General features: G+C 43.6%; 1 protein-coding gene across 1 annotated transcript in view; it reads right to left on the bottom strand.

The window, feature by feature from the left end:
* The window catches only part of RBFOX1 (RNA binding fox-1 homolog 1), a 2,535,170-nt gene that overhangs the window by 1,860,743 nt on the left and 652,664 nt on the right, over nt 1-21,763 (bottom strand). Inside the window, exon 4 of the mRNA XM_033235800.1 lies at nt 21,717-21,749. Coding sequence (XP_033091691.1) covers nt 21,717-21,749 — 33 coding nt within the window. The remainder of the gene's footprint in view (nt 1-21,716; nt 21,750-21,763) is intronic.

Here is a 21,763-nt window from a genome sequence, read left to right on the forward strand (position 1 = left end):
TTTTTTAAGTGTTTGGCAACTATGGGTTCAGTAGTGGAGACTGGAACACAGGCGGGACATTGTGACTTAGACTCTCAGGGAACAATCACGGAATAAAACAACTTTTAAACAACAATAATAATAATGAGCAAAATGATTGTAAATTGTGATAAGTCACTAAGCAATAAAGCTTTGTAGAATAAAGGAAGCTGCTCGCTTTGGGATGGATAATGAGGGGAGGCAACTGGAGAAAAGGTGGCCCACAACAAGAAGAGGAGCTGGCCGAGTGGGAAGCCAATTAGGGACCATTCCAGGCAGAAAAAACAAACTGTGCAAAGGGGCTGGGGCAGGAGGAACGTGGCACACTACACTGGCTGAGAAAGTCACGAAGCTGGGGCATGAGCAAGTGCAAAGTGGTCTGAGAGGAAGGTGGTGAGGCCAGCAGGTACACAGTCTTACAGGAGGGCAGTCTTGCAGGAATGCGGTCTTAGAGGAAAGCAGACTTGCAGGAACACAGTCTTGCGGGACCTTGCTCGTCTTGTAGAAGTTTTGATGTGTGTGTGTGTTGCTTGCCCTGTTGTTCAGAACGGTGGAAATCTTCACGCCATCATTTTATCTGGTATCCCTCAAATTTTGCTGTAACTCAGCAGGTATGCAAAAAATCTCTCCCCTAAGAAGAGCACAAAGAACTAAGACTGCACAGAATTCTGGCACAACCATTCGGTTGCTTGGTCTGACACGTTGGGTAAACCAATTCCTGTCTCTTGTCCAATATTTTTCACTTCTGTAAAAAACAGGAGAGAGGAAGCCAGGTATGGTGGCTCACATCTGTAATTCCAGCACGTTCAGATGCTGAGGTGGGTGGATCACTTGAGTTCAGGAGTTCAAGACCAGCCTGGCTAACTTGGTGAAACCTCATCTCTACTAAAGAAAATACACACACACACACACACACACACACATATATCTGTATACACACACAACATATATATACACACATATATATACACACACACATATCCATATATATATATATATCTCTCTCTCTCCAAGTGCGTTGGTGAGTGCCTGTAATCCCAGTGACTCAGGAGGCTGAGACAGGAGAACTGCTTGAACCCTGCAGCTGCAGGTTGCACTTAGCTGAGATTGCGCCACTGCACTTCAGCCTGGGCAACAGAGGGAGACTCCATCTCACAAAACAAACAAACAAACAAACAAACAAATGAAACAGGAGAGAGAAATACAAGGTAGAAGGAAATCCACTGAAGGCAGTACTGTGGTCTTTGGAGCATCTGGTGAAAAGGTGCATCATTTCTAGTTGTTCCACTCACCGGGGCTGCTGTGGTGTCCAGGGCCAGGTACCAGGAATGCTGACTGTGCTGCCATTCATGGGGGATCCCTGAAAACAGTGAATCCCTGAGTGGGCTCATCTGTGAAGTCTTCTTAGGACTCCAACTTTTTATGACACTAAAGCAGGTTACACCTCAACTCCTCCTCCTGGGGACATTTGCCAATGTCTGGTAATATTTTTGGTTGTCACAACCTGGGGAGACAATGCTACCGACATCTAGTGAGTGGAGGCTGGGGATGATGGTAAACATCCTGCAATGCACAGGACAGCTCCCTACAACAATTAGCTGGTTCAGAATGTCAACAGTGCTGAGTTTGAGGAACTGGTCTAAGGGAATGACTGGTCATTAGGACTGACTGAATGAATGACTGAAGACATGATTTGTTTGTTTGAGACACAGTCTCACTCTGTTGCCCAGGCTAGAATGCAGTGGCACGATCTCGGCTCACTGCCACCTCCGCTTCCCAGGTTCAAGTGATTCGCCTGCCTCAGCCTCCCAAGTAGCTGGGACTAAAGGCATGTGCCACCACGCCCAGCTAATTTTTATATTTTTAGTAGAGACAGGGTTTCACCATGTTGGCCAGGTTGGTCTCAAACCCCTGACCTCAGGTGATCTGCCTACTTCGGCCTCCCAAAGTGCTGGGATTACAGGTGTGAGCCACTGCGCCTGGCCAAAAAGACAATCTGAATAATGAATCATCCTCCAGCTCAGGGCCAATGGTATTCATTGACATAAGATGACCAAATGTTAGTTATTGCTATTTTAATTAAAATAGCTACTGAGAACCTGAATGATCCATGGATAAATGCTCTCCACAATTTCAGAATTCATCAGCCAAAGTTATTTCTGTCTATTTCTACAGAACTCCTCTTGAGATTGATAATAACTGATATTTTTTAAAACCTTACTTTGTTGGGTACTGGGCTAAGCACTTTACGTGTATTAATTTATTTAATCCTCATAACCACCCATCATCTCTGTTTCACAGATAAGGACAGAGGGATACAGAGACATTAGTTTGCTCGTCCAAGGTGACTGTATTAGTCCATTTTTGCTCTGCTATAAGGAAATACCTGAAACTGGGTAATTTATGAAGAAAAGAGGCTTAATTGACTCACAGTTCCACAAGCTATAGGGGAAGCAGGGCTGGGAGGCCTCAGGAAGTTTATGACCACCGGAGAAGGCGAAGGGGAAGAAGGCACATTTTGATACAGCAGAGCGGGAGGAAGAGAGAGTGAAGGCAGAGGTGCTATCCACATTTAAACAACCAGATCTCGTGAGAACTCACTATCGTGAGAGCAGCAAGGGGGAAATCCACCTACATAATCCAATTACCTCCCACCTGGATCCTCCTCCAGCATGGAGGATTACAATTCAACATGAGATTTGGGTGGGGACACAGAGCCAAGCTGCATCAGTAACCCAGCTAGTAGGTGGAAGAGTTCAGAGCAGGAGCACCTGGATGCATTAGGGCACCTGGTCCGAAGCAGATGTCCAGTGAAGGTTTGTCAATGAATGCATAAGTAAGAAAATCACTTCCGGCTTCTAAACTCAATGAGTAAGTAGAATGTATTTCTTTATTCTGGCATCCATACAAGTTTCCCTGGGAAACATTAGTGTAGGGGAAATTCTGAAAGAGAACATAGAATAGACAACTCAAGCCAGGGGCCTTCAGAGACCATTAGCCCTGTCCCAAACACTCTGCCCATCACTTTGAAGAAGGAAAGGAGATTCTGAAAAATAACAAAATGCCTCTGTGAACCCTCTGACTCCATTCCCTAAGCACAGGTTGCAAGAGTTCACATTTTAGCAAACATGTTTTATGATGCTGTTCTTCTTAACCTTGCAAGTTGCTATTTTACTACCAGCTTCCCTTGGGGGCCTCAGATGGCAGATTGGATGATTTAAGGGAAAAAATGCAGTTATATTTGGAGTTTTTTTTTTTTTTTTTTTTTTTAAGGCTCCAGGAGTCTAACGTGACATTCTGGGTAAGAACACAGCATTATGTTGACGCATACAACATCTCCCTTAATGATGTATGAAATCTCTTTATGGCAGCAGATCACTGAGGAGGCGCGGAGAAACCTAGCAGGAAACCTGCAACAACCTGGTAAACCGTGGCTGCCACCGTTATCTTGGAAGTGAGAAAGGTTAAGAGATCTGGGAGCTTCTCCATTTGGAGAATACTCATCCACAAGAGACCCAAAGACCATCTGGCCTCAGAGACAAGGCATTACAAAACAGGGTGTCATTTACATGCAGGCTCCAAAAGCATTGGTTCTAGGTTCCCCCATCTGTGGACCCACATTAGGTATCCCCACAGCACCAGCAGCTCTTTGCAGGAGAGTCTAAAGGGATTCTGAGTGCACCAGACTATGGCAAAATGGGAGAAAGATGCTCCAAGCTCATGCCACACTTTCCCTCCGTAGCACCAAAGTCCCTCATGGAGCCTCTTGGGAGCACCTTCTGGACCTCACTCATCATCTACACCATCTACCCACCATCAGGATAACTGCTTCTCATTCCTCCACCTGTTACAACTCCAATTTACAGATCAGGCAACTGTGTCACAGGTACATTAAGAAACTTGCCTTAGAATCTGATTTATTCAACTCCAACATGGAGCGAGAGAACATGAGGATGAGCAATCCACTGCAAAGGCTTACGGGCTACGCTTGAAAAAGTCATACATTACTTCTACCCACCTTCCATTGGGCAGAAGTCAGTCACATGGTCTCATCAACTGCAAGGGAGGCTGGGAAATGTAGTCCAGCTGTGTACCCCAGTGCAGGCGAGGGAAACAGATGGATTTTGGTGGACTCAGAGCTGTCTCTACCATAGGCACCAGACAAAGCCCTACAGAGCTGAAATTAGTCTGGGAAGCCAGACTCAAAAACACACTAACATTTTTTAATCACCTGCCTTATCGACTCCAGAGTTACAATAAAAGCTCTCAAATATATCACTAGACAACACTCTGCTGGAGACGCATGAAGGGGAAAGTTTTCTATGGGGGAGTTACCTGAGATGCTGCTTAAATGTAAAATTGAGGTATCATTTACTAACAACTTGCTATGGGTCAGGCACTGTGACCCATGCTGTAATTAGGAGCCTCTCTCATTTAATCCTCACCTTGATAATATTAGGTAGTTACAGTGATTATCCCCATCACTCAGATGAGAAGTTGAAATGTTGAGAGGTGGTACAATAAGTCATGAGAGAACCAGAAATCACATCCAGGTCAATGGGATCTCAGCATTCAGGCGCTTACCTCAATGGCTTTTACCCATCTATCCTCATTTCTTCCCATCAGCAAGATAATGTGTTGTCCCTAAAGGGAGAAATATCAGGGTTCCTACCTTCTCATCCTATTATTTAAACCACAGCATTAGCTCACTGGGAAAAGAAACCATTTTCATAAAATATTCAGAATGTGAAATATGAAAAAGACACAAATCTACTCACAGGAATGTTGCTAATCAGAGAGATTTTTTAAAAAATCACTGCTTAGCTGCCTATAAAGCTTGTGTTCTACTCAGAACAAGAAAGAAAGAGTCATTAGCTAAAGATACCAGGCTTATTAGATAGAGCCTCAATCATGCTCTCAGCCTTGAGCCAACAACCTTCAAAATCCAAAAGCAGAGAGACATGTGTGATCAAATCCCTCACTCGAAACAGTAAGTGGAGACCAGTGTTGGGGCTCTGGGACTTTGCCACCCATATCTGGGATTGCAGGCTCCTATGACACAGTTTACTTACCAATACGGTAAGATGGAATGCTAAGAGATGAAGAGTTATGAGGCAGTTACCAAGTAGCTTTGTTTCATACTTGGAGAATGTCAGAAAAAGTATTATCAGGAATAGGATTATATTTTTGTTGTTATTGTTTATTGGTTTGTTTTCTCTTTTGGGGTAAGAGATTTTTCTGATTTTAACACACATATATTTTAAAAATATATCTGAAATATAAATGTGTTTTAAAATCAACATGCACATTTAATGTTGTGTTGCTTTTGTTCTACATCCTCTCCTCCTGCAAAAAAAAAAAAATATTAAAGTGAAGCTGAGATTTATAACCCCTGATATCTAAAAATGGAGAGAATATAACACATAGTACTATATGATACATGATTCAAGTACCCAATTTTCTCACCCTGTGCCAATAAACTGGCTGCTTGTACAGGCTTTGAGCAGGCGATCCTAAGAGCAGGGTCTGGATCGTTTAAATTAAAAATACACATCAAACTAAAGAAAAGAAAATGCCAACAACAACGTTCCTTTAAAAAAGAATAGGCTGCATTTTAAATATTCATTTAAATGTACAGTAACAAACTATTACACATTTTCATGTTTTCTCTTTGACAGTGCTTCATTTGCAGACTCTCCGTGGCTTATAAAAACATACCCAGACTCCAAATCTCCACAGCATGAGATTTTTCACATTTTCTAATTTGCAGTAATGTATTGTGTCAAATTCTGTCTTTAAGCCGCTCAGGGACATCACTGGCACGTGGTGCCTCTGCTGCACAAACTAACATTTCAGTCCAGGCACCATGGGGGGCTGTGGAGTAGGGAGTAAGCTTGGCTACCGTGAGAGTGTCTCCTCAAATGTTGAACCCCTAGTTTCACTCTTGCTGTGATTGGAGTTTCACCACAAATCATGAGCTCTCCAGGTCTCTGCTCAGTGCCTGTCCTAGAGACAGCTCTGAGTTCCTCAAAATTTATTTGTTTCTTCCCCTTGGGTACACAGCTGGACTACATTTCCCAGGCTCCCTTGCAGTTTACAAGACCAAGTGACTGAGTTCTGGCCAATGGGAGGTGGGCAGAAGTAATGTATAACTTTTCCAGGTGTTGCCCATAAACCTTTCCCATAAACTGCTCAACCGCAGGCTTTCTTGTTCCATCTTTGAGTTGAATGAAGCCAACTCTAAGGCAAATTTCTTAAAGTGATTGTGTCTCCGTTGCCCAATCTGTAAAATGGGAGTGAAAAATTCACTTCTACTTCTGACATACCTATGAGGAACAGTAAACAAAGTGGAAAACAAGGCAGTAGTGGTTACCTTCACAGTGTGTGGAAAGAGAATGCCTGAATTCAAAGGTTGGCTTTGCAGTCGTGTGGCTTTGGTCAACTTACTTCATCTCTCTGAACCTGGTTCCTATTCTGTAAAATGTAAATAACTAATACTGACCTGATAGGAATGTGGTGGGGAATAATTAAGATTAAGGACGTGAAATACTTAGAAGATAATAAGCCTACCACCAAGGGAATGCTAAATAAGTCTTATCTACTACTATTACTACTGCTGCTACCACTGCTACTAAAATAATTATTATTATTTTAGTACTTTAAATGTGCTTAGAAGAGTGTCTGGTGCATAGTAAGTATTTATAAATGTTAACCATCATTATTACTTTCTGCAAAACACATTTAACGCTAGAATCTACCAGAATTAAGTGAAATAGTTGGTATGAAGTCTTACTATAGTACCTAGTATTGAGGGAAAAATGATTAGCCTTTATTAACCCCTGATCTTTTTTTAAAAAAAACTTTTTTTGAGATGGAGTCTCACTCTGTCACCCAGGCTGGAGCGCAGCGGTACAATTTTGACTCACAGCAACCTCCGCCTCCCATGTTCAAATCATCCTCTTGATTCAGCCTCCCAAGTAGCTGGGATTACAAGCATGTGCCACGACACCCAGCTAATTTTTGTAGTTTTAGTAGAGACAGTGTTTCATCATATTGGCCAGGTTGGTCACGAACTCCTAACCTCAAGTGATCCACCTGCCTCAGCCTCCCCAAGTGCCGGGATTACAGGTGTGAGCCACCACACCTAGACCCCTGATCCTCTTAAATGCCACATGTGCTGTATTGGAAAAGAAGCCCCAGGTTCAGACCAGGCACTGGGCAGAGATGACGTCACTACCACAAGGTAGTAGAGACCAAGTGAATACATGCAACAAAATCAAACATCATTTGAGCTTGGACTCATCCAGTTCTAGGCTTTCACCCAACTAGAATCAGAAGACACTTCAGGGCCAAGACAGACAGGATTCTTCATTGGGGATCCAAGATTCTACAGGGGTCCCTAGACAGAACACAGTGAGTCCATGAACTTCGACAGGAAAAAAAAAAAAAATCTGATTTTCACTAGCCCCTAACAAATCTAGCACTCCCTTTAATTGTAAATATAAGCCACAACATCGCAGTAGTATTACAAGTACCTGTGACTTTGTCACCAAGAGAAATCACAGATGTTTTAGTCATATTATAATTGTCACAGATATCTCAAAATATCACAATGCTTATCGCTACTTCCAAATTACGGTAATTACTAGACTTGCTTGTTTAATGTGTTAATAAAGAAAGCAAAGACTTGACTAAATCACGTTTTAATTTATTTAATAAATGTATTTCAATATAAATAGTTTCCTTTGTGATTCTAAGTATTTTGCATCATGTATCTGAAATCTTTATTCTGCAAAGAGGCCCACTGTTCTCCCCAGATGTCCAAGGGGGTCATGAAACAGAAGAGGTTAAGGGACCTCAGTCTAGGGTCTCCAGGATCCGCAATCCCACACACACGCAGAGACTCAGTCTGGAGTCCAGACACCCGTCAGTGACTACCAAGGTGACCTCTAGCAGGTCTTTTTAACCTCCTAGACCCTCTAATAATGCATCTACAAAAAAGAACTAAGACTATTCTTCCCAAGTCTTCCACAAGATTACTATAAGATTAAAATATGATGCAGAACGTGAATCTGCTGGTTGAAAGTAATAAATTCTTCACAAATGTGAGCATCATTTGTATCATCCCTTGGAGACTTAACAGATCCTTCTCCTCTGGGTCTCCAGGGGAGTTCTCTAAGGGTTGCCCTCATCTTTTTCCACTACAATGCTACCAAAGGAAATCTGTCAAGAACCTTGGGAGGCAGAAAACCAGGGGAGATACTGGAGTCAGATTTTGGGTTGGTTCCTGACTGTACCCCTTACTAACCGTGCAACCGCTGACAAATAGTTTTAGCCCTCTGAGCCTCCACTTCACCTTGTTTAGAATGGAAAGACTGACATTGCAGTGACATGAATGGAACAAAGTGCGTAACAGAGTGCCAGGCAAGTGACCCCAGTGTAGCAGTGAGTGAAGCAGAGAAGTGAGATGAGAATGCAGGTGTTTGTTGTCATCACTGTCATGGGCCTCACTGGCACACCGTGGCAGGCATTGAATTCCCACAGAATATCCATGTGCTCCTCACCTTCTCAGGCCTCTTGTTACAGGTGCCCTGGGATACATTCTAGCTGGCGGACTGTGAGTAGAAGGGATGTGTGCTATCTCAGCGTTGCCTTTCTTCCCCTGCCAGAGTGATAGTGGAGGTAGGCACTGACCCAGAGAAGCCACAAGAGAGAAGCATCCTGTACAGTGAGGTCAACAGATGGAGAGAGCCACCCTAGAGAGTCACCCAGCTCTCATCAGACATAGCATGGATGAGAAATAAGTCTCTTTGGGTAGGCCACTGAGATGTCATGGTTAACTTGTTACTTGCATAGTTTAGCATCTCCTGACTAATGTATGAACTAAATAAAAAAATAGGTTAGGCACGGTGGCTCATGGCTGTAATCCCAGCACTCTGGGAGACTGAAGCAGGCAGATCACCTGAGGTCAGGAGTTTTAGACTAGCCAGGACAACATGGTGAAATGCTGTCTCTACTAAAAATACAAAAATTAGCCACGTGTGGTGGCACACGCCTGTAATCCCAGTTATTTGGGAGGCTGAGGCAGGAGAATCATTGAACCTGGGAGGCGGAGGTTGCAGTGAGCCAAGATTGCGCCACTGCACTCCATTCTGGGCAACACAGCAAGACTCTGTCTCAAAAAAAAAAAAGAAAGAAAAGAAAAGAAAAAGAAAAGAAAAGCAGCAGGTAACACCCTTAAATGATATCAGTGGCTAGATATTTCATGAGACATGCTTAGAATTCAGCACCTTTCTCTAGGGCATGAGCACACAACCCATTTGCAAGATCTGGAAAGAACCTAGTCCAAATGTGATCTGAGGAGTTTCTCCCTCCAGCTTCTGCTTACCATCTGAATCCCCTGCTGGCCCAGCACAGCATTTGATCATTGGAACTCAGGAAGCCTTCTTGAGATACTGCATTTGCAGTCAGTCCCCACTAGCTAAAACCTCTAACATGCTGTTTCCATACAGCATTCTCTTCCCTTCTCTGCAAAGGTGCAAGCAGCTCCGAGTTTTGCAACGAGCTCCCAATAGCTATTCAATATCTACTCGGCTGCTGTGCTCTAAGGAGGGGGTTATAGGACCAGAATTCTTGCCTGTGCTGCTGCTGAAGACAGTACCAGGGCAAAGTAGAAAACGTAACTAACACATTTCAAATTAACACGTAAAACGCGTCAGATGTTTGAGTATTAATTAATATTTTTGCAAACTAATTACATTAGAATGACAAGGCCAGGAAGACACTAAAAGAGTTTACTAATTTTGTTCCACTCCTCCTATTTTAAATGGCTGCATGGATTACCACTTTATTCAATTTTTAGTTTTTTTAATTTACCAGAAACGATCTAAACACCACACCATTTCACAGCTATCATCATTTATTCATAGCTCAATAGAGGAAGCCAGAATAGCAATAACTCTTTTTTTTTCCACCCCCTAATTGTCATTCTGGTGAGATAAGTGGGATATCAGCCCCAAGTCAAGCTACATTAGTGCCGGGAATCAGGCACACTCACGAAGTTTCTCCAAAGTGTGTTAGCATCATTTATCATGAGAAGTTTGCATTGAGCAATGTAGACTTTAACCCAAGGGGGTTTTCAAGCCTGCTTCACCCATCTTTGCTGGACCGCTGGTTCAGGAGGCAAATTGCATAGAATCAAATAGTAACTTTGCCTACTTGCCGTATGACCTTGGGTGGGTCCCATAAACTCTTCTGAGCCTTGGTTTTCCCATCTGTTAAATGGAGTCTACATTAATACTCATTCTCCTAAGTTCATTGGAAGGAACGAAAGAGGTAATTTATATACAATACGTTGCTTAGTGCCTAGCATATAGTGAGCATGAATAAATGCTGGCTGTTCTCACTGCTGCCACTATAACCACCACCACCATCACTGTTATCATTATCACCTCCACAACAGAGTCACCTTCAATGCCCTTCATCCACATGTCCAGCTGATTTTCCAATTGTTCCGTCCTCCCCTACCCCTTATCCATACACACAGTCGATCCAAAGCAATCTTTGCTGTTTATCACACTTGCTTTCAGATTACTACAATATGTCACGGAGTATGGCATCTGTATATATAGTCTCCAATGCCCCTTACTCGTTCTAGAGCAAGTGTGAGACAGGAGGTGGGACTCAACTCTGGAGGTGGAGCTCAGACACTGGACCAAATTGAGGACTAGCTAAAACACGGGGCAGAAGCAGCTTCCCATAAGACACGCCCACCAGAGTGCCATGTCAGTTTTTCATCACCATAGCAACACCCAGGAGTTATCGCCCTTTCCATGGCAACAACCCAAGGACCCAGAAGTTACCACCCTATTTCTAAACATTTCTCTATAATCTGCTTAATTTGCATGTCATTAAAAGTGGGTCTAAATATGACTGCACCACTGCCTCTGAGCTGCTACTCTGGGCACACTCCCTTCAGGGTAGCTGTGCTCAGGAAAGAGCAGTCCCTCTGGTGCTACTGTACACTGATGCCTCAGTAAAAGCTGCTATTTAACACTGCTGCTTGCCCTTGAATTATTTCCTGGGCAAAGCCAAGAACCCTCTTGGGCTAAGCCCCAGTTTTGGGGCCTGCCTGCCCTGCATCAAGTGCATGTGGGTAAATGGAAAGGAAGACCCATCTCATCTGAAGTCAGGCTTCCTGGGAGAGCTGAACAGGCCCCTCTAGGTATTCACTCTCCCCCTTGAACCCACTTCCCAGCTTAGCTGTTCACCCATCAGTGTATTTTCATAGATCACAGGATCCTTGAGAGCAGAAAAAAGTGTTTCATTCATTTTAAGTTACCAGGGTCTAAAAGAGTGGTTTCACACATTACACGCTCTTTAAAGCTTGCTGAATAAATGCATGACCCCTCCAAAGAAGTCCCTCTGCTAATCAGTATGCAGTTTGCTCCATTCTAGAACCACTAAGCCCAGCCTGGAGAGCAGACACAATCTCTTTTTCCTCCCCCTGGATATAATCAGCAATTCTTTTATTCTCTTAGGAGGGAGCACGGTACCCTACGTGGATCTCCTCCTTCATCTCTGACCCTTTATAAATCTTTGCCCTTGGCCTGGGATTTCCACAATCAACCACGTTCTAGACTGATTCTGAACATCCCAGCACTCCCCTTCAACCACTGCATCTCCAGGTCTTCCCTGATATCCTCCATGAAAGCCCCACCACTGTGGCTGAGTCTGTCTCTCCCTTTGCCATTGATAAAACATGGTGAATCCTTGGAATTATGCAACATTACAAACTATGACAGGCTGGAGCCTCTGCTGTTATGTCTAATTTGGGGCACAGAGTCTGAGAGCTGGAGTGAAGTATGAGCCCGGGAGCACATCTTTTGATCTTAAACAGTCAGAAGGTTGGAATGTATAATGCTATGGAAATAAATGGTGTCAAAACTGTAGGAAATAATATGTGGTTGTGGGAATGGGTTTTGTGATCACAGAGCACTCACAAAATCTTAAAACAGGCAGTCAACGTGGTTGGTTTAGCTGTAGCAGGGGAAGCCTTGCAAGATGAGCTAATTTAGGGGAGCAGAGATGAGATTTTTCTCCCTAGGGTTAAAACACTGAGCCTTTGCCTCTAAGAGACTGGAGGTGACTCCCAACTTCACTTTGCAAGCACCCAGCTGGTCTGGGGGTCTGACAGCCTCGGGTGTGAGTCTCAATTTCCCTACTATTACATTTGTGACTCATTTGACTAACCATGTTGAGCCTTAGTTTGCTCATCTGTAAAATAGAAAAAATGACAGGACATACTTCATAGCGTTCTTGTGAGGATAAAATTTAAAAAGATGAGGTATGTAGAATGACTTGCAGAGTGGCCTGGCTGGCACAGACTCAGGTGCTCATTAAAAGTTAGCTTTTTTTCCCCCGTTTTGTTGTTTTTACTCATTAACCCCCCACTGCAAGGTAAAAATGGTGGGATAGGCCCGGCGCGGTGGCTCATGCCTTTAATCCCAGCACTTTGGGAGGCCAAGGTGGGTAGATCACGAGGTCAGGAGATCGAGACCATCCTGACTAACACAGTGAAACCCTGTCTCTACTAAAAATACAAAAAATTAGCCGGGCGTAGTGGCAGGTGCTGGTAGTCCCAGCTACTTGGGAGGCTGAGGCAGGAGAATGGCGTGAACCTGGGAGGCAGAGCTTCCAGTGAGCCAAGATCACACCACTGTACTCCAGCCTGGGAGACAGAGCAAGACTCTGTCTCAAAAAAAAAAAAAAAAAAAAAAAAAAGGTAGGATCCTTCTAATCCATTCCCCAAACCTCACAGCAACAGAAACCCAGTTTTTTAAATCAAGAAATAGAGAAATTTTACAACAGTTCACTTTTCCTTTCCAGAGACCCTTAATGAATTTTCACAGAGCAAGATGCTTCCGAAACACTCTTAGGACTGATGTTTCCGTGCGGTTCAGAGGCCAGGAATTGGTTTTAGTTGATACCTCTGCTATTTCCTATTGTAGCTTAGAGTGAGTCACCAAGCACATTAATAAAAGTAACCACTACAATGACTAGCATGTACTATGGATGGCTTATGTACCAAATAATATGCTTATTGCCTTCTGTAAGCTACAGTATGCCTTTCAACTTCTCAGAATAAGCCATAAAGTTCACTCTTTAATTGTCCTCATGCTATGGGGCAGACAAACAAGACAAAGAAAGATTAAGTCATGTGCCCAAGTTCCACCACTCATTGGGACTGGAGATAAAAAGGGACAGTCATGTTGCTCCTAGTGGAGAGAGCCCAGGTGTTGCAGTCAGACGAACCTGGTTCAGACCTGGGTCCCACTATTCTCGAGTAAGTTTAGCCAACCTACACCACTTCTCCACATCTCAGTTTCTTGGTCTGTAACATGAAGCATTCACAGTTATTGCAAAGATAGCTGTCAAGATAATGCAGTACTCGGGACTCTGTTCACACGTGGTAAAGGATGGCTGCAATTATCAATGCGGCTGCTGCTATTGCTATGGGAAGGTTCTTGCTCACCTCCCCGCTAAGTGCTTCTGGATGTCAGCTTGCTGGTTAGTTAGCCTCCCACCACCATCTCATATCAGCTATTTCTTCTGTCTGCTTATTTTCCCTCTCTAACCTCCAATTCTGCCCCTATTCTCCATCCATTCATTAATGCATTTATTTATGGGGGACAAGGTCTTGCTCTGTCACCAAGACTAGGGTCCAGTGGTGGAATCATAGCTCACTGCAGCCTCAAATTCCTGGGTCCCAAGTGATCCTCCCGTCTCAGCCTCCTGAGCAGCCAAGATTACAGGTGAGCACCACATTGCCTGGCTAATTTTTTTCATTGTTTGGAGAGAGAGGGTCTTGCTACATTGCCCTGGCTGGTCTCAAACTCCTGGCTCAAGCGATTTTCCTGCCTCTGCCTCCCCAAGTGCTTGGATTACAGGCATAAGCCACCGCGCCCAGTTGCTGTCCTTATTCTCAGCACATATATTTCCCTCTACTATTCACTGGGAAAGTAAAGACTGCCAGGCATAACCTCTTTAAATTTATCATCCTTCTCCTTCAAAATATATCCACATTTACTCTCCCTCTGTTTTTCCTTCAATGTCACAGAAGAAAAAAAAATGCCTCTGCTCAATCCAATCAGTACCATAGCTCTCTGGTGCTAGACGATGACAAGCAAAACACAACAGCCTCAGGCACACTTGGATCACGTTTCAATGGGTAAATCCCGACTGTGCTGTAATCCCCACCATCGTAACCTCTGAGCCCCTTCTCCAAGACTACAATGTACCCAAGCCTCTGCCATCTTCAAAATCCCTTCCCAACTCCTGTGTTTCCTTCAAGCCAGAGTACCACTGGTCCCTTGGATCAACCAATGGCTGCTTTGAACAGCTGGGCTCCAGTGTGGCTCACGTGTCTTCTCCTTCCATTTACTCCTAAGCCATTCACGTTGGAAAGGCTGTTGTTGAGGACATTAATGATGGTGTGACGGCCAAACTCAGTGCCAGGGGTCCTGACCCTGTTTCCTCGAGCCCTCTGAATTATCCAACACCCCTACCTCTCTCTTGTAACCATCTTACTTTTTGATTTCCATGAGGATGCCTGGCCTTGGTTTTTCTGTTTTCCTTCTGATTACATCATCCTCCTTCACTGTTTCCACACTTACTTTTCACTTATTCTCTGAGCAGGAAGCTTTTTTCCCCATCTCTGCCTTTTCTCGGGCGCTTGACTTTTCTTTACCTGATGACAACGTAATCCACCCTTAGAAGCTCTAGTCTGCATACGACCTCCTCTGAGCAGCCTCCATAAATATCCCTAGCCTATCTAGGCTCATTTATGTTTGAACCGAGATCCAGAACTTACCAAATATGAAGGGAGCCTTACGGGGACAGTTTTGCTCTATTGAGAACATCAGCCCTCAGGAGACAAGTGACACTACAGCATTTACTCTATAATGCTAGATTGAACCATCAGTTCTTTGAGGATATGATAGTGTGTCAACTTTGAACATGCATTCCCGGGCCTAGTATTATGCCCAGACTATAATAGACTGTCACTTAAATGTTCAAGAAATTACAAAACACCAACCATATCTCCAACTGAGAATTCTGGACCCTTGAATTAAGACCACATGATTGTTTAGAGTTCTTTAAATATTCTTTGGTGCTTGTTTCAAGGACAGAGATGACTATCAAAGCATGACTGGGCAAAATTACACAAGGCCAAGAGTGCTCATTGGAAAGTACTGCTGATCTTCAAGTGGATCTTGTCCTTGGGTGGAGACAAGAGGGCCATTAACTCCAATGTGAATTAGGTCATAGGATTGAACTTCTGTCTGGTTAGGGCAGGAAACAGCCATGATGCAAAGGTAGCATAGCAAGCTTTCAAAACCACAGGTCTCGATGATTCCTAATTAGGTTGTTTAATTATTGTTTGTTTGTCTGTTTGTTTTGAGATGGAGGCTCACTCTGTTGCCAGGCTGGATTATGCAGTGACACGGTATTGGCTCACTGCAACCTATGCCTCCTAGGTTCAAACTATTCTCCTGCCTCAGCCTCCCAAGTAGCTGGGACTACAGGCATGCACCACCACACTCAGCTAATTTTTGTATTTTTAGTAGAAATAGTATTTCACCATGTTGGCCAGGACGGTCTCGATCTCTTGACCTCATGATTCAACCATCTTGGCCTTCCAAAGTGCTGGAAATACAAGCATAAGTCACCATACCCTAATTATTGTTTTACTTAGTACAAATATAAGTGAAGGGGGGACTTTGTATGGAAGCAAAATACTAATTGTTGAACATGTACTGTATGCCAGGCTCTGTCTTAAGCATTTTATTATTGCATTTTTTTTTCTTTCTTTCTTTAAGACAGGGTCTAGCTCTGTCACCCAGGCTGGAGTGCAGTGGTGCAATTTTGCCTCACTGCAACCTCCACCTCCTGGGCTCAAGCAACCTTCCCACCTCAGCCTCCTGAGTAGCTGGAACTACACACACACACACGCTGCCACACCTACCTTTTTTTTTTTTTTTTTTCCTGTAGAGATGGGCTTTATCCTCACCTACTGTCCAGGCTGGTCTCGAACTCCTGGGCTCAAGTGATCTTCCTGCCTCGGCCTCCCAAAGTGCTAGGACTACAGGTGTGAGCCACCATGCCCAGCCAGGCACTGCATATTGATTATTTCATTTAAGTTCAAACAAACCTTGTACGTTATTTCAACACTCCCATTTTGCAGAGAAAAGACTTGCTTAGCAGTTCAGTGACTTGACTACAGTCACGTAACTCATAAACTGTGGACCCATCGTTCACACCTCATCTACAAGACTCCAAAGCTCTTGCTCTTTCCTCTGTAACCTTCTTGATGAAACAGCTCAATTGACCCTTGTGAAATGTGCTAGATTCTCAAACGACACCGGATGGCTAGGACTGATCTTCTGTTCCCAGACTAAGCAGCTCAGCCTCTTTCTCAAATGCACTGGTGTCTTTTCAAGTGGGTGAGAGTATCTTTAACGGGCTCTGCAGCCCCCGATTTATTTTCATGAGAACCGGGCTTGGAAGACAGCAGAAATAAATGATTCCTAGGCCTAGGATAAAGTTTCCTTTTGGAAGGAACAAATAATGGTCAGAGGGAGAGTCCACCTACATTCTCCCAAGGCCACTGAGTTTGCTACCTGCGTAGTTTGCCATTGCAATTATTTGGGATAGCAAAGCTGTAATATCAATCAATCTCCATTCAATTGCTTTGCCATGAAATAAAAGCAGGCCAATTTATCAAAATTGAGGCCCTCCACTGAGTTTACATTGCCATTAAACTACCAACAGGAAATCATTAAGGTGAGGCAAGAAACCAAGTGGTAAGTGAAATGAATTTTTTTTTTTTTTCCTCAAATATCCTCATCTACAGCCTCCTTTGTTTGGCTGTCAGCATAGGCAACATGGGGCTGGATCTCAGATCTCTGTGTTAATATACAGTTGGTGGTGGAGAGGGCTCAGACACACGCATTTGCAATCCAATGGCTGCACCCAGGTAACTTCGTTCTCTCTCAGCAGGGCAAGCTGCGTGACGATAAATAGGGGGAAATGTGTATGCGTTTGTGCGATAAAACGGGCTTAATGATTTTGAAGGGGAAGGAGTCCACGAGACATACAGTAGCAACTTAGGAACAAAATGGAACCATGCAGGGCCAATTAATGTGCAAATATGTGTGTGCTGAACTCGCATTCCATTCATCATGTGGACATGGAAATTGGGCCATTTATCTGTTATATTATGTATGTGACATCTTAGTTTGGTTCTTAAAGGCTGCTTGGGGACAAAGGGCCAGGTGCTTTGCGGCGAGCAGAGGGAATTTCAGATAAATTCTTCAGCTGTCATAAACATTGCCGGGCAGAATTTGGTCCGAAGATAAAGCTCTTTCCTCCACAGGGTTTTTAACATTTCTCAATAGCTGGTGTGCCATCTTATTAAAACTGTGTGTGGTGCAGGGAGGGGTGGCATATGCCATGAAAATTTATTGGCACAAACAGCTTGCTGTCATGTTTTCAAAGTCCAGATTTAGCAAACGTTATTCACATATTCACTGTCAATCTGCGGAGAGAAAGGGAACTGGCAAAGCCACTCATTCTCACTGATTCTGCGGGTTTGCCATTCTTTTTGTCTCCTTTTCACCAATGTCTCCTCCACAGGTGGGGTTTGTTCTGCTTAAATTACAACTGTTTGTCTCTACTTGGGGAGGGAAAAAAGAAAGTCATTTGAGGAGGAAAAGGACTTAGCAGAAGCGCTTTCCCAGAGCCACTATTATTTACCTCACAGAATACGCCATGAATATGGATCACACATTAAACAACGGTGATCGCTTGCTTTGATGAATTGCCATTAGAAATTCAATTAATAAAAGGTTACCTCTCTGCCGTCATGAAAGAAAATATGATCTGGCTGCAGCAATGATCATTCAGCCTTAGGAATAATGGTAAGGACAAAAAAAAAACAAAGATTACAAAAAACTGTTCCATCTGGGAAATGGGAGACTGGAATAAAAAAAGAATGAAGGAAGGAAGACTATTTTTGATCAAAAGCGTTTCTGTACATGAAGCATTCCTACACTTCCTAATTCCCTTCATCCCACTGACCCCTACCATGACCAACTGACCATTACCATTCTCCCCACCCCATCATCCTGGTTGATACTTTTTGTGTTTTCTCTTTTTCTTGCCAAGGGCCTTCTCTTTTTTTTGTTTGTTTGTTTTTCTTGGCATACAAATTACAACCTAAAAGATGCACACATCCTCAGTTTAGAGCTCTATCAGTTTTATATATGATGGTTACCTCCGTAAATACATCCAGATGAGAGCGTTGGACATTTCTATTAGGTCCCTTTCTGCCCCTACTCAGACAACACCTCCCAGAGATAACCACTCTTGCTACTCTTATCATCAGACACGAATGTTGTCTGTTTATTATATATATCATATATATAATACATAAATAATATATATGTGCGTGTATAGGTACATATATAAATGAAATCACAGACAGTACATTCTTTTGTTCTGATACTTTTTTTCTTATAACATTATATCACGAAGATTCATACAGGTTGTGTCATATATCTATAGATAATATTTTTTATTGCTGTATTGTATTTCATTGCATGAATATACCACTATCGATTTTATCTATTATTTCGTTAATAGACATTTGGTTTGTTTCCAGTGTTTGGGTACGGTAAATAAAACCTTTATGGGAGCCGGGCGCGGTGGCTCACGCCTGTAATCCCAGCACTTTGGGAGGCCGAGACGGGCGGATCACGACGTCAGGAGATCAAGACCATCCTGACTAACATGGTGAAATCCCGTCTCTACTAAAAACACAAAAAAACTAGCCGGGTGAGGTGGCGGGCGCCTGTAGTCTCGGCTACTCGGGAGGCTGAGGCAGGAGAATGGCGTGAACCCGGGAGGCGGAGCTTGCAGTGAGCTGAGATCCGGCCACTGCACTCCAGTCTGGGCAACAGAGCAACACTCCTTCTAAAAAAAAAAAAAAACCTTTATGGAAATTCTTGCATGTGTTGTTTTGGTGGACGTAAGCACTCGTTTCTCTTGGGCACACAAGTAGAAGCGGAATTGTTGGATGATTAAACATTATTTCACCCACTCAGGAAGTACTTCAACTCCTCGGAACTCCTTTTTTTCAATTGGTAAAACGAGGATAAGAAATATCTTATGAATGGTCGGGCGCGGGGGCTCACACCTGTAATCCCAACACTTTGGGAGGCCGAGGCACACGGATCACAAGGCGGTCAAGAGATTGAGACCATTCCAGCCAACATGGTGAAACCCCCTTTCTACTAAAAATACAAATATTAGCCAGGCATGGTGGCGGACGCCTGTAGTCCCAGCTACTTGGGAGGCTGAGGCAGGAGAATCGCTTGAACCTGGGAGGCGGAGGTTGCAGTGAGCTGAGATCATGACACTGTACTCCAGCCCCCTGACAGGGCAAGACTCCGTTTAAAAAAAAAAAAATTTATATATATATGTATATATATACACACACACACACACACACATATATATATATATATATATATATATATATATCTTGTGAAGTTGAAAAGGGGCAACATGGGTGTTTTCTTGTTGGATGATTATTTTAAACTGCCAAATAGGACACAGATGTAAGAATGTGTCTGGGGAAAGGAAGAAAGACGGAAGATCATAGGCAACACATGGCTCTATGGGGTACCGACCAAAGAGAAACAGGACATATTCAGGTATGCTCTAGAAAGTACAATCAGTCCTTCATGACTGGCAGAGCTAATATTACTGAACACCTGCTGTGTACCAGGCCATAATCCGGGTGGTTTACACGGCATGGCACTTTGTACCCTGCTAGACATGGTTACGCATTCCAGCTCTATTCCTCATTAGTTGAACGGTGCTAGGAGAGCTACTCAGCCTAAGTCTCAGTTTACTCTTCTGTAAAGTGGGGATCATCATAGCCTATACATCACAACATTTTTGCGAGGATTTTATATAACGATGTATGCAGTGCATTTATAAATAAACGGTGCATCAGAGGTGCTAAATACACAGAAACTGGTATTCCCGTGACAGCAAACCACCAGAGGAAACACTGCCATTGCCATTTTAATGCTCTCAACAGCCTCATAGGATGTATATTGCTAGTCCCATTCCAAAAATGAGGAAACAAAATTTGTGTTGTTTAATAACTCACTCGAGTGACTGGTCCCAAGATCATGAGGACATAGGTGACAGTGGAGGCTGCTCATCTCTGCCCTATCCTTGTGCTTCCCAAATCCCTGCCTCACTAGGCATCTGAAATCACTCACACTAAATGCATCCCAGCCCCTGGAAAACCTTTGCACACCAAGTTACCACATCCGAGGATGGAAACATTTGAACGGGAATGGATACTTGTGGATAATGATCTCCCCTTCGGTGTTTGCAGAACCCCGCGAGAATCTGCCTCTACAAGTTTTATTCTATTTCACCCTACTAACGACCGTGTGATGGATCAAAGGGAGATATAACTATCCCCATGGTATACCTGAGGAAAGCGAATAGTCACAGTTAACCCATGTATGCCTGAGGTTGCAATTTCTTGAATTTGAAACATCAGACTATGGTGATGACCTTGAGCAGTAGGATATAAATAACTCCTACATGCTTAGGGTTCCAAGAATGGAACACTAAATGTAATTAAGATGATGCGCAACATCACACAGCGCCCAGGGCTCCCAGGAGCTGGGTCGGTGTTCTTTGCTTTACCCACACAGTGGCTTGGGAGTGAGAGTGACCGGTTCCATAGTGCTGGGCATATTCGGCAGGAGCCCATTACATTACAACATGGACAATTTCCAGTGGGTGGTCACCTTGCTGGTGACTTCTGACCAGCTTCATTTTTTATTCTTTGCCTATGTTGTCAGCATCCACCACAATTCTTTTCATGCCTTGGAGACTGAGTAGAAAAAGAAAAACAGGCTGGGCATGGTGGCTCACATCTATAATCCCCACACTGTAGGAGGCTAAGGTGGGCAGATCACTTGAGGCCAGGAGTTCGAGACCAGCTTGGTCAACATGGCGAAACCCCATCTCTACTAAAAATACAAAAATTAGCCAGGCGTGGTGGTGCACACCTATAGTCCGAGCTACTCAGGAGGCTGAGGCAGGAGAATCACTTGAACCTGCGAGGTGGTGGTTGCAATGAGCCAAGATCATGCCACTGCCCTACAGCCTGGGCAACAGAGTGAGACTCTGTCCCAAAAATAATAAAATAAAATAAAAAAATAAAATAAGGGAAAGGAAAAACATATAAAGAAAAAGCAAAAGAGAAGTAATGGGGAAACTGTATAATAGAGACAGTGGAGGGTTTCACTGGCAGAGCCAGGGCTTTGTCTGAGCTGGGCTAGAATCATGACGTATATATTAAGAAACAGACGCTGAAGTCACCCTGCATCATCTTTACCATGCACACTCCATGAAGAGCAGTGCGGTGACCTGGGCACCCCAAAATCCAGCAGCACAGAAACCACTCAACTGAGAACACACCATCCAAGCCACCAGGAAATGAAACATGAAAGAATCACAGCGAGAGTGCTCGTCACACTCCATCACAAAAGAAACCCACTTCAAACTGTCGTCCAAAGGGACAGAAAAACCGTGTTTCCTACCTCAGCTTTGCCCGTAGCCTGACTTGCCGAAACCTGCAAGTTAAAGA

The sequence above is a fragment of the Trachypithecus francoisi genome, unplaced genomic scaffold (genome assembly GCF_009764315.1).
Source record: "Trachypithecus francoisi isolate TF-2019V2 unplaced genomic scaffold, Tfra_2.0 Lachesis_group15, whole genome shotgun sequence".
Taxonomy (NCBI): Eukaryota; Metazoa; Chordata; class Mammalia; order Primates; family Cercopithecidae; genus Trachypithecus; species Trachypithecus francoisi.